Below are 13,399 nucleotides of genomic sequence, written 5' to 3' on the forward strand. Positions count from 1 at the left end.
CCCCCCTACTCGTACTTCTATTGCAACAAACAGCTTGCTTTTGAAGGTATTTCATGTCTCTACATGGCAATGAAAATATATGCCACCGGCATGGCCTTTCCCAGTTCTTCCAGGCAAATACGATATCTTTACATATACTGGTAAAATTATTTCTACAACAATGTCCCTACTACTAAATTCTTATTTAAGATGATATCTACTTGTGTTTATTTTGTAAACAGCCCTTCATTAATGATTTTATCTATTTTTCGTTTGCAGGTATCCTGAAAAGAGAAACTTTGGCCACGTTCAACTCCTTTCGTTTGGAGATAATCCCGATCGACATCATCCTCAAACTATGGTTCCACTTGGCAGTGTACATCTGGCATCTGGTGTGGATCATATACCTCGTTGTCTGTGTCTTCCGAGAAACGACGTGCGCCTATATCTACCAACTTCCGGTTTATCCGTCAACCATGTTAGGACTGATGGCATTAAATTTGTTTACCAACGCTGGTTGGTTGATAGCGTTTGACCAATACAGACTGGTATTATCTCTGATTCTGTCGGTGATTTCACTCGTTACGCTGTCTGTGTCTTTGTGTCTGGCATACAAACATCTTTTAACACTAGACACTTTGATGAGAAGACTTGAACTTAAAAAAGACATCTGGCTGATCCGCATCCTGATCCATGAATGTCTTGCATTCTATGGAGCCTTATTAGTCATTTCGACACTTTTAAATCTCTGCATGTGCATGACGTTTCGATGGGACGTTGATCACATGGTATCCTGCCTTATCGTCCTATCTCTGCTTGGTTCTGCAATGTTTGCTTGCTTTTTTGTGGACAATGCGTTATTCTCTACCTACACACAGTGGACATTCTCCCCGTACCTTGTTTATATCGTGGCTGTGTGTGGAATGCTGTACCGATCGTATGACTTGAACCTCAGGTTTTCTGTGTCTGTATTTCTGGTTTGCCTTCTGGTGTTTGCATGCTTTGCACTAGGAACAAAACTTGCCATTTTGGGCTACAGACTTTGTATTGCACATCAGAAAAAGAAACAAAAACCTGCGCTGGAAATCCGCTCTCATAAATAAAGTAATATTAATAGCAGTAAAACTTAGCCAGCCTTACATGATTATCTTTAAAATTGCCATATATATACCATTTTAGCTACTCTGAGTTAGAAAACGCTGCTTTCATCCCTAGATTTAAGATGCCATTGGAAATATATTTCATCTAGTGGCCTTAAAAGGAAATCAATGTATAATTTGACTATGTTTTATATTCCCTTATCCTTTGATGCTATGCTGAATGCTTAAATTCCAGCGTGATTTTTTTCTTAATCTTTTGATCAATTAAAGTAGATGGAATAATAACTGTAATTGTTTATCATTGTATAACTTTTTCTTCCTCTCCCTTTTTGAATAGCTTTGCAGGAAAGAAAAAAAAGGTAGTCAGTGCAATCTACATCACATTGACTTGTCAATCTGTACTTTACTGACTTGTCAATGACACCAAGCACACCACTGTTACTATAAAGACTTTTGCAGCAAAAGCAATATGCTTTATGTCTCTCCAGCTTTCCATTCACAATCCTCCTACATATAAGATGATGCAACACAGAACACCCAATAATACAACACACAACACAAGGAGACAACACACAGCATAAAGAAACCCCATATAGCACCAGGAAACAACACAGCACCAGGAACCGTCGTTTGATTCTAAAGAACCCAACAGCACCTTATAAACAAGCTCAACACTAATCCACCATCATAAACTTAATTTATTAAAACGGGATTGATGTTTCAATCTTAATCACGGTAATGTGAAATTTGATGACTTTTCAGTATTCCTCCCTCAGCTGTTGTTTATCACAGGAGGATTATCAGTGAAATACTTCAACAAAATGTTCATAAAACACAATGTTGACTCTGTACTTTGTCGACATTAATGATTGATGTACCGACACCATTTTGTCTGTAATGTGTATAAATCGTTGTACATCTTTATTATATCTATATTTGTTGGTGTTCGATCTTGGTACTGATCTTAAATGTCCCAATAATCTTAGCGTCGTTGCGTTTTGCCTGTTCCACGTTTACCAGCATACAGATGTTTGGGCATCATGTTGAGGATGACACGATCACCTTCGCCCTTCTTTGCGTTTCTATTCCTCGGGACTTGTGCCTTTCTTCCAATCTTCTTTGCTTTGGTAGCCATCTAATAGATACAAGTAAACAGAATTATTAGCATAGCAGAATAATGTTAGTGCTTCAATCCAAATTGGATAGAATATCACAATTTATAAAGCTTGTAAATATATAACTCAAAACTGATCTCATTGTGGTGTCACCAAAGGGAACCTAACAAATCAAAGACCAATATTGCAAGAAATTGATACATGTAGTTCTCACCTCCTGACAAACTTTGATATATCAAAAAATTGACAAAGGGCCATAAGTCTATATTAAGTTGTGCATAACACTAGGCCACTCCTAGAGAAATCCATTACTAATTTTTTCTGTATTTAAAAGAGTGAATATCACTTCCAGATCCTTACTTTAAGTTTCTATCAACACAATAAACTTACTCAAATATTACAATAGTTAATGAATAAATTAACAGTGAAACTGTTGTTCCTTTTCCCTTAACACCACTATGCTAGTAGCATAGGTTGAAAAATGTAGTGTAAAACCTGAAGTCAGTTCTGCTAGTATGAGTAAGGAACTCAAAATCCTAGAAACCTGATCCCTTCCCCTGAATCATGTAGCTTTATACTGACCACAACATCGCGTACACCAGACTTGTCTCTTGGCACCTTTGAGCGACTTAAGCTCCTAGTTTTGGAGGTATCCATGGCTGTTGTGGATTCACTGCGCTTTCTCTTTACAGCTTGCCTACTAGCACTCCTCGATCGAGCTCTAGCCATATGTGTCTAAAATAAAAAACAATACAATGTTCAAATCACACAAAACATTTCATATTTTTCCTATATCTATTTATACTTATTTTATATATACTGTATTACATATTATATCTATATATTATTTATATTTATATGTCACTCCCCACATTTTCAGAAACTGGAGACAACTTCTATTTTCATTGACTTCCATTTCCAATTTTCTCCAAATCAGCCCCAGTATCTTTTCACACTGGAAGTATCTTTGTCTCTATCTTCCAACCTTTACTTCCATTTTCCCCAATATTCATCTTCACATGTTCAACTTTTTAAAATAATTACCTGTAGGTTCTTAGAAATAGAAGATAACTGACCCCTTCCTCTATTCCTCTATATCTGTTACTACATTCTCAGACAGGGAGATAACTCACTCCTTCCTTGACTTCCACCTCCATCCCACTATATCTGCCTTACATTCTCAGACAGGGAGATAACTCACTCCTTCCTTGACTTCAAGCTCCATTTCTATCTATATCTGCCTTACATCATCATACATGGAGATACTGGTAACTCACTCCTTGATTTCATTTCTCTCGATTTCTGCCTGCATGGGAGATAACTCACCTTTTCCACTGCCTTTGCCTTACATTCTCAGATAGGGAGATAACTCATTCCTTCCTTGACTTTCAATCTCATTTCTATCAATATCTGTTTTAATTCTCATAGATGGGAGATAACTCACCCTTTCACTCCTATTTTTCTCTGCATTTGCCTTACATTCTCAGACAGGGAGTTAGCTCACTCCTTCCTTGGCTACCACTCCAATTTCAATCTTTATCTGCCTTACATTATCAGACAACGAAAATAACTTGCCCCTTCCTTGACTTCCACTCACATTTTTGTCTATATCTGCCTTCAATCATCAGACATGGGAGATAAGTCAGGCTTTTCACTCATTTTTTTTCTCTATATCTGCCTTACATTCTCAGACAAGGGAAATAACTCACCCCTTCCTCGATTTCCACACCCATTTCTTCCATATCGGTCACCATGCTCTTTGTATCAATCTTCTGTGCTTTCTTTGGCAGACGAGGCTTATTGATGCGTCTCTTCTCTCTTGATTCTATCATCATAATCTTCCTCTTTTCTTTAATTCTGTTAAAATGAAAGACCATGTGATTATAAAATTCTGAAATAACACTTTAATAATCACATTCCACCATTCTGTAGTAAGTGACTTTAATAATAGAAGTTGTTACCAGATCAAACATTTGTTTTCAATTTAGAGATTGCCTGTATGAAACCATCAATATTTCAGGCAAAGGTGTAAACAGAGATACCTTACACTGCAGTTACCAACAATTTTACTCAAGAACTTCCCTTTAATTTATCAGTCAAAAACACAGTTTTCTTGTCTCTACCTGAAGGAAAAATCAATTCTGGAAGTTTTCTTGGCATTGATGTTTTAGGCAACGAAAAAGTCTGACATTCAATAAATGTATTGATATTGGTACCAGTTTCCATACTAGCAAAGATACACTGATATTGGAGTGATGTCAAAAACTAAAAATTTTCCAACTTACTTTTTAGCTGTACGTCTTATATATTTCATCTCTTCGTCTTCCTCACTGCTTTCATTGTCATAGTAACCAGCTTTCTCTCGTAAATCTTCTTCCTTCTCAAGTGCATCAAGTTTCTGAAAAACCAGAAATCAAAATAGAAATCAAACTTAAAACACTTTACCCACAATCCTCTTCAAAGAAAAAGTGACAATGAAGTTTAACTCTCATTCATGGGACTATGACTAAGAGTTGGTCTTAAGACATATTTATCATCAATCATGTTAAATTTTATTTTAGACCAACTCAATTCATTTCCATAGAGTAAACCAATTCCTGAATCCTTGTATATCAATAAAGCTATGAATTTTGTTATAACTAGTGTTTACATGTCCCCCATCCAACATGAACTTCTGGAAGCTGTGCAAGTGTCTGATTAAGCATGAATCCCATTGGAAATACAATTTATTTTTTCAAAGTAAAAAAAGTAAACACAATTATATTCACTTTTGAATTTGACATTTTGCAATTATGATAAACATGTCAAACAATTTACCAACTCTGACAGATTGATAATCAAAACAATTAATACGAAGTCACCAATATATCTCCTATGATGATCTGGTCAAATTGAAGCAAATCAAACAAATATTTAGTACTTTGATTCTGAATCTGAGTGAGATTAATATATGAAACTAGAAAATATCTGTAGGACACTGACACCCCTCTCCACCTCACTGTAAATTTTTGATGAATAAACAGAAGATGTCCAACCTGAGGTTTCCCCCTATTACCCCTGACCAATAATACTTTAATATAACTAACATTAATAGATGTAAAACTGGTATGTTATAATACTATGGGGTAAATATAAACCAAATTTTCGTGTATATATTCTCATAAATTGATTTAGAATAGAACAAGATGAGACAGACTGCGACAGTACAGACAGATAAGGTTAATACTGTATATCCCCTAATCCTTACAACATAGCATGACAAAGTATACAAACCTCCATGATATCAGGGTCTATGAAGTCAGCCACATTATGGCCCTGCCAGATCTCGGGGATGACATCATATGTTTGCTCTTTTTTGGCTAAATCCCATGTTTCTGTAATATAAAGAAACAATGAATAGACAAAATTCCTAACACTAAATGAGAGGAAAGGAAAAAACTACACTTACTACTGGAAAATTATATCTGCAAATTTTATTTGTGAATTTAGTCAAACCAATAACTCATACAGATGTAGAGAGTTTGGTTTATTGTTGTTTGATGTCCTACAGCCAGGGTCATGTAAGCATGTGCCAGGTTTGTGGAAGAAAGTTCCCAGAAAAAAACACTAACCTGCAGCCAGTACCTGGTGATTGCCATGTAGGCCCTAAACCCAGAGGTGAAGGGCTAGTGATAAAGTCAATTAGATGCCTTAACTACTCCACCAGCTAAAATCAACACTTACTTCTAAGATCAACACTTACTTCTAAGATCAACACTTACTTCTAAGATCAACACTTACTTCTAAAATCAACACTTACTTCTAAGATCAACACTTACTTCTAAGATCAACACTTACTTCTAAAATCAACACTTACTTCTAAGATCAACACTTACTTCTAATCTAAGATCAACACTTACTTCTAAGATCTAGGTAGTAATCATCTCCCTGTTCCAGTTCTATGTCTCGCTCCTGTAAAATGAATGTGTCTCACGTAATTAATTAAAGGAATTTCTCATTTGATTATGAAAATTCTATTTCTAATAATAAGAATTATGTATCTATACAGACTCTTTCACAAGTTTCATATAAATGTGACTTCTGACACAAATGTAAGTACAGAATCTTTCACAAGTTTCATATAAATGTGACTTCCGACACAAATCTAAGAATTTTTTCATTTAACTGAGGATCAAGCGAGATATAATATAGATTTATTCTATCACATCAACACTTACTTTTGCATATTATTGGAGAAAATGTGCTTTTCCATCTAATTTTTTACATTATCTGACTGTTTATCTATAACTTCATTATGAAATCAGACATAGCATGTCAGTGATGTCATTTCATGGTCATCCCCTCACGCCACTATCTAATTACATAATTTAATATATATATATAGTATTATATCGGTGTAATTTTTCTATGAATAACAAGGGAAAATATGGGTTTGTTTCCAATGGTATGGCAGAAAGATAAAACTCAGAGTTTATATTTATCAAAATCACCAACTAATAACAGGGAGAAATGGACATTCACCAGAAAAGCATACAAACATGTGTTATATGAGGGCACCATGAGATGCAGTAACTTACTGTCTTTTTCTTGTTTTCTGTGTCCATTGCCTGTTCTTTTCTTTGGACTCCTGGTGGTATGTATGGCGGTCTCTCCTGTACACAATGGACAAGATTCTCATTGATTACATCCAGATAAATCATGTGATACAGACTCGAAGGCACACTGTCTTTCCTCTAGACATATCACATCAAAGGCCTGGCAAAAACTTTATTCCAAAATATAATACACTCAATTTGATAAAATGGGACCAGAAAGTTTCTGATAAATTATTACTTTGGTCTTTTTTTAGTACTCATACCTTGGTGTCCCTTTTAGCTGGCATGGCTACATGTAGTCTGTTCATTACATCTGACACTTTCTTAAGTTTAATTTTCGTCTCGATCCTGTGAGCTAAAAGTCTTTCACATGCCTAAAGGAAAATAACAAGCAACTGCTTAAGAAATTCATGTTTTATTTTTGTAAAATTTCACTATACAATTTTTTAATAACTTAAGCATGTATGATAAATGTATCAACTAACAAATCACTGCTGATAAAACTTTCAAAACAAAACAAGAATATCATAGCCAGTTATTTTCACAGGGACAATATTTTCCAATACATAAAAATGATCATGAAAATTTAGTTTGTGAAATAATGAGACGTCTGTATAATATGCTCTTTTATATTCAAATCACAAATTTCATTTTGTTGAAATATTCTTCAATTGTTTTAAAAGAAAACTGCAAAAATTTTGTCTCACAAAAATTACCAGCTACATGTAAAGAAGAGGTTATTACTTTAATTTACTTTATTTCTCTCATCATTCTTGAAATACAGTAAAAATCACCTTTTATAAACAAAAATGGGGACTACAGGTATTAATAGAAGGAAGACACAAAATGACCTATTAATGTCACGAAGGTCAATAAGGAAAATAAGGCATCAGACAAATGGACAGAGATTTAGATAATCAAAATATTCTTGTGAAAACCAGGTATGGAAAACCATACTTACATCTGTTTTCACTTGCATGACTCCCTCCTCTGATAAAGTACTCATATGTAAAACTGGAATACCCTCTTCTTCAAAATCTTTAAATATTTGCTGGAAAGAAAACAAAACATTTATACAATTTGTTCAAGTCAGGTTCAATCACAGTAAAATTATTTCTGTTGTATATTGGTAATATTGTTTTTTTATGACAGTAAAAAAAATCCATAATAATTTTGACCCAACAAACTAAGTATCTGAAATATTTTTTTCTATGACATCGATACTGATAATTTTCAGTATTCAGTTTATATAAATAACACTATATTTTATAGATATATATTTACCTGTTTCTCTTCTGGAAGTTCCTCTACTTTAGTAACATCAATTTTGTTGGCAACAACTATCAGAGGTTTGTTTGTAAATAGAGGTTTTATACTGCTGAAGAGGTTAAGCTGAAAAATAGTATGAAATAATCCATAGGAAAAATTATTGATTTTTTTTCAACGTCAAACAGAAATATTCCTATGAATATGGTAAACTTTGACATCTGATAAGGAGAGTTTTCAGATTAATAGTAAAAAAGTTGCTCTATATACATCTCACTTATATGCAATGAATTTCACCAACATCCAGCATTTTGTAACTGAATTATACATGTTAAATTATGAATTTATATATAATATTATAGTCCTATTAAATATTTAACAAGCTTAACTTGTGATGCTCAATCTTAATAGAAAACAATTTTGCTAAATCTGGAAAAAAAATGTACTCAGTTACCTGTTGCTCTAGGGAGTGACCACACTGTTCAGACACATCCATGATGTACAGGACAGCTGACCGCAAATGGGCCAGAGCTGTAATTGCCTGCATTTCTATTGTGTTTCTATCCTCTAGTGAATGGTCAAGAATTCCTGGTGTGTCAACGACCTGTAAAACAGCATTAATGAATGAGATAATGTCACTGTCTGAGTTACAGTAACTAACCCTTAGTCATTTAGGAACTTCCTAATGTTTTCATAAATTTTAAATTTCATCACCAGAAGCAGACACATAAATACACATTATCAGTCTAAATGCCAACTTTTCCAACCAACATTCTCATAAACTAAGTAAAAGATTTTATCATCCTCTGACACTTCTCACAGTTAACAATAACCATCAGACATCTTACACACCTGCCATCGTAGATATTTGTAGTCTGTATGGCCGACAAATAAGGATTTGGTTGTGAAGGCGTAGGGTTGCACTTCCACATCAGCTCGAGTTATCTGTGATAAGGAAACAAATATGTAAATAGACATGTTAGTTATTAAATGTTAATCAAGCGTGACTTTAATGACATTTCAGTCATTAGGAAATCAGATTATACATCATACAGTATCAATGACTGCATTTAACTATACATCAAGTTTCACATCTCGGATTCATCTTTGTAAAGTACAAAATGTCTTTTAAATATGAATTCCTGTTTCTATGTAAACCATATTCTGCAGTAATTTTAGGATATTTGCAGTCAAGTCGAAAATTCCTATTCCAAAATTCTGATGACTCCCTCAAATAAGAGATATAGTGGATTCTCAAAATGTTAGTGACTCCTACAGGAAAAGCATGAGTCAAGGACTCAAATCTCTCAGTCCAAAATCTGATCAGGCAGAGGTCTTGATGTTTCGTGCACCAGCGTGTCAATGTAAACTGACCTTGTTGATGAAGCTGGACTTGCCGACGTTGGGGAAGCCACAGATAAGGAGTGTCCTGGTGTTGGGGTCTATGGATGGCAGACGAGAGAGATGTTGTCGTACCTGCTCCAGGTATTCCAAGCTTTGTTTCTGTCTCTTCATCACAGTACACATCCTGTAAAATAAAAAACCAGCACCTTATTTAAAAATCAAACAAACTTAAACCTTCTTATTGCTAATTTTTTTCCAAAACATTGAAATTTATTGCAAATTCACTCCGCAATGAGTGATAATTCATACATTTTTACATTCATGCCATAAAACAATGTATGTTTTACATTTTAAAACTAATTTCTTTGGAAATAATGCTGCTCAAAAAACACTTACAGACATGGAAAGAATATGTCTACTAACTCACCTTCCCAAGGCAGCTTTTTTGAGTTGTTTACACCTGTATAAGGAGTCTCCATACTTCAGGAGGCGGTAGTAGTCCTTAGCCACACTACAATTAAGACAAGTTCAAATGAAGAAATGACAACTTGTAATTATGCTGTGATTGACACAAAACATTCAATACAGTTAGAAATATTTGTATTAATAAAATGTAGGACTACCAATGTAGTATCTCAGGTTGTTTAATTCATCTCTTTTTAAGTTTGTTGCTTCATCTATATCCATACAACATCCTGATATATGATATAGATCAGTTCCCAGTAATCGCTACAAATTTTAATCATTTTATATCCAATTGTAATGAAAAAGTAATGAAAACTGCAATAATAACACATATACAAGCACAGGAAGAAAAGTGACTGTCATCCAGGTACTTTTATGTAACAGCAGAAAGAGGGAGGTAACTGTTAGGAGCAATAATACTCTAATTTAATTAACAGTTATTTTTTAAGTGTTTGCTTTTCGAATTTTCTACACTACTTTTGTAATTTATAAAATATATAAAAGATAAAAAATACAGTGAAAGAATACGGATATTGATTGTTAGCAAGATGGATAATAAATGTAGACTGTACTTGTCAATGAGGTGTCGAGCGGTGTTGATCTGTCCAAGAGCGAGCTTGTAATGATCCTTGTCATAAAGGACATTCATCAGGTCAGCGTAGAAGGGATGGACATCCTGAAAAAAAATATAGTATGTACTACCATAATCAATCCTACACATTGTATTCTGTATATTGACAGTAAATTCTGGTGATTTATCTGACTTAAAATATAACCTTGTATATGTGTTTACACTGTAACATATCAGAAAAAGGTATCTGACCGTCTATGTAGAAGAGATCTTTACTTACAGTCTTTCCTTAAAACATTGTCAAATGTGAATTTCCATTTTGACTCATATCAACAGAGACATGTTATATTTTACGATACATTTTACAATATCTAGAAAAAAGTCATCTCATCATGCATTTTAACAAATATTGATTTTGACATTTGTCAAATTGTGAAAGATTAAGACCAGTTTTAATTCATGAGAGAAAAATACAATAAAGTCACCAAGTTTCCAATACTTACCTCAAGTTTGGGAAATTCTTGTATGATCTGGGTAAACTTGTCGTGAAATGTCTGAGAGGCAAATTTGACTTTTCGCATGTAAAAAGTCCTTATTCTGGAGATCTTGTAGTGTTTGTGTACAACTGTTGGTGTCTTACGTTGGGTTTTAGATAAAACAATATCTACAAAGTCCTGAAATAGAAACATCAGAAGATGTCAATTTCATTACCAGCGAAGTACAACACAATGTTCTGTTGTGTTTGAATGGATTAATGTAAACTTGTGACTCAATTCTGTCAAATTCAAGGGGTTTTACACATATAAGTCTAGTCTTTTACAGGAAGAGTGATTTTTTTGTTTCAGCTTGAGCATAAAAAAAATTGGATTCACTTCAACTCCTTTCAAAAGATTGTCAACTCAGAAACATTTATGGAAATTAAAGTAATTAAGTTCATATATAGAATACCTATTAAAATGACACTTTCAGACTCACCATTCATATGCAATGTTAAATGGATAATAAATAATAATTGCCAATATCATTTATGTACAACATGATAAGTTAAGCTAAAGCACTTATTGTCTATTGACTTATTGTTTTTCTTTCCAACGATTTCAACACAATTGTTATAAGATTAAATTAAATCAGAAGAATGTAGATAAAAGCAATCTAAAAATAGATTCACACACCTGCTCATAACTTTAATGTAACTGCATACTGACATTGTGTGGTTTCTAGACTATGTTTAGTTAAATATCCTTCTTGTAGAGATTGTTATTAATTGATTGTATGTTAATGAATCAGTGTTTCCTTTAAATCCTCGGAGTTGAGATAATGCATTTTAGCTATAATACAGCATCTTACTAGTTAGCGAACTCCCTCAGAGAGTCGAGCGACTCAACTTCATAATTCCAATTGAATTCTCATTCATTCGTCTGTTCAACATATCACAGATATTTGAATTCAAATTCTGAATGTAAATTGAGAAATATATATAACATATGAAGACTTATAAAAACGATATGTGATATTTCTCTATTTACACTCAGAATTTCAAAGACCTTGAAACACATGTTCATCATTTTAACAAAAACCATACTGTGTACATGCCAATGGCATTGATAAGAAGTCTTGACAATTAACTGCGAATACTGTAGACATATTCGAAAACCACTCAACAACAAATATATTACATTCTTTTGAAAAGGTACAAGGCATGAAATTATAAACAAAATTTTGAATGAAACGTCTCGAAGTTTGGAGACAATATTCTTCGGTATTTTAGGACCTTTGTCATAACAGCTGTTTAATTCCATCATGAATTCAACATAACACTGAGAATACATACCTTTGCAGGTGGTACGACCGTGATTTTCTTAAAATTATAGTGAGCCATCGTTGATGGATGGTGAAATTATCAGCTCACATGTGGAAAGGAAGTAGTGGGTTGTCAAACGGAGCGACGTGAATCCTCAGTAATGATTGGCTGTTATTCCTTGAACAATATATAGGGAGCACACCAGTAAAACGTAGACTTACGGGGAACAGTTCCATGAAAATGTACTCGTTGGCATGAATACTACCGCAGTACAAGTACATATCAATTTATTTAACAAATGATAGTTCATGGTATTAGAACATTCTAAATACTAAGTACTCTGATGTACTAATAAATTTATAGCATATGTTATATCAGAGACGTATGTGATATATACGTCTCTGGTCTCTGGTTATATGAATACTGTATCATTTCTAAAATTTAAACCAAACCCCACTTCATATTAATTGAACACAATTTAACAAAGAATTGAAAGCTGAAACGATATTTATCGTAAACCAAGTGAAAAATCTTGACACTTAACAAAACTAATAACAGTTAATCCTATATTAACAGGGTATGTAGTGGGTTCGTGTAATTGTTGGATCTATCGCTCTGTCAACAGTCATGGTTATTTTGAGGTATTTAGTTCCTTGTAAAATAATCGGAGGTTACTCCACTGAACAACATGCAACTTGCGACCGGGTAGTGCCTTGCCAAAGGACACAGCCATGACAGCACAGGAAGGGACTAATGAGTCAAACACCGTCAGATTGCATTGCAGTACTCCAATAATATAATAAAGTACTGTGACTATTAAGGAACGACAGCTCTGGTAAATATTGCCATTGGGTGTCTATTTCCTCTTCGAAAGGAAAGACACGACGGACTCTTCTACATCGGTTGCTTATCTCGATTTTTTTTTCTCACAACGAAACCAACATGGATAGTTTTCCACCGAGTTGTATGATAACGTGATTTCAATTCCCCTGTTGTGAATTTTCCATTGCTGGATAGCAATACCCTTATGGTATTTACATGTCACAGTTTATACGATATTCAAGGGCCAGTTCTCATTATCACGATCTCCATCAACTGACGGACAAACTCTTAACTCAGGGATTCAAAAGATGCAGGTTGATGAAAATTATAGGGAAGTTTTA

At 34.0% G+C, this 13,399-nt stretch overlaps 1 protein-coding gene across 1 annotated transcript; it reads right to left on the bottom strand.

Annotated features, from left to right (window-relative positions):
- Positions 1–1,759: 1,759 nt before the first annotated feature.
- LOC132554676 (GTP-binding protein 4-like) lies at positions 1,760–12,337 on the bottom strand. The gene is made up of 17 exons (XM_060218987.1): positions 12,267–12,337; positions 10,939–11,109; positions 10,437–10,540; positions 9,827–9,910; positions 9,430–9,583; positions 8,908–9,000; positions 8,510–8,659; positions 8,074–8,181; positions 7,751–7,840; positions 7,053–7,163; positions 6,772–6,846; positions 6,094–6,145; positions 5,468–5,568; positions 4,480–4,592; positions 3,904–4,051; positions 2,777–2,929; positions 1,760–2,214 (listed from the first exon to the last, which is right to left on the bottom strand). Exons 1-17 carry the CDS (start codon positions 12,312–12,314, stop codon positions 2,062–2,064), a joined length of 1,908 nt encoding a protein of 635 aa, XP_060074970.1. The 5' UTR covers positions 12,315–12,337; the 3' UTR covers positions 1,760–2,061.
- Between the last annotated feature and the right edge of the window lie 1,062 nt (positions 12,338–13,399).

The sequence above is a fragment of the Ylistrum balloti genome, unplaced genomic scaffold, assembly GCF_031769215.1.
Source record: "Ylistrum balloti isolate Yb309-2 unplaced genomic scaffold, AGI_CSIRO_Ybal_v1 Utg370420, whole genome shotgun sequence".
Classification (NCBI taxonomy): Eukaryota; Metazoa; Mollusca; class Bivalvia; order Pectinida; family Pectinidae; genus Ylistrum; species Ylistrum balloti.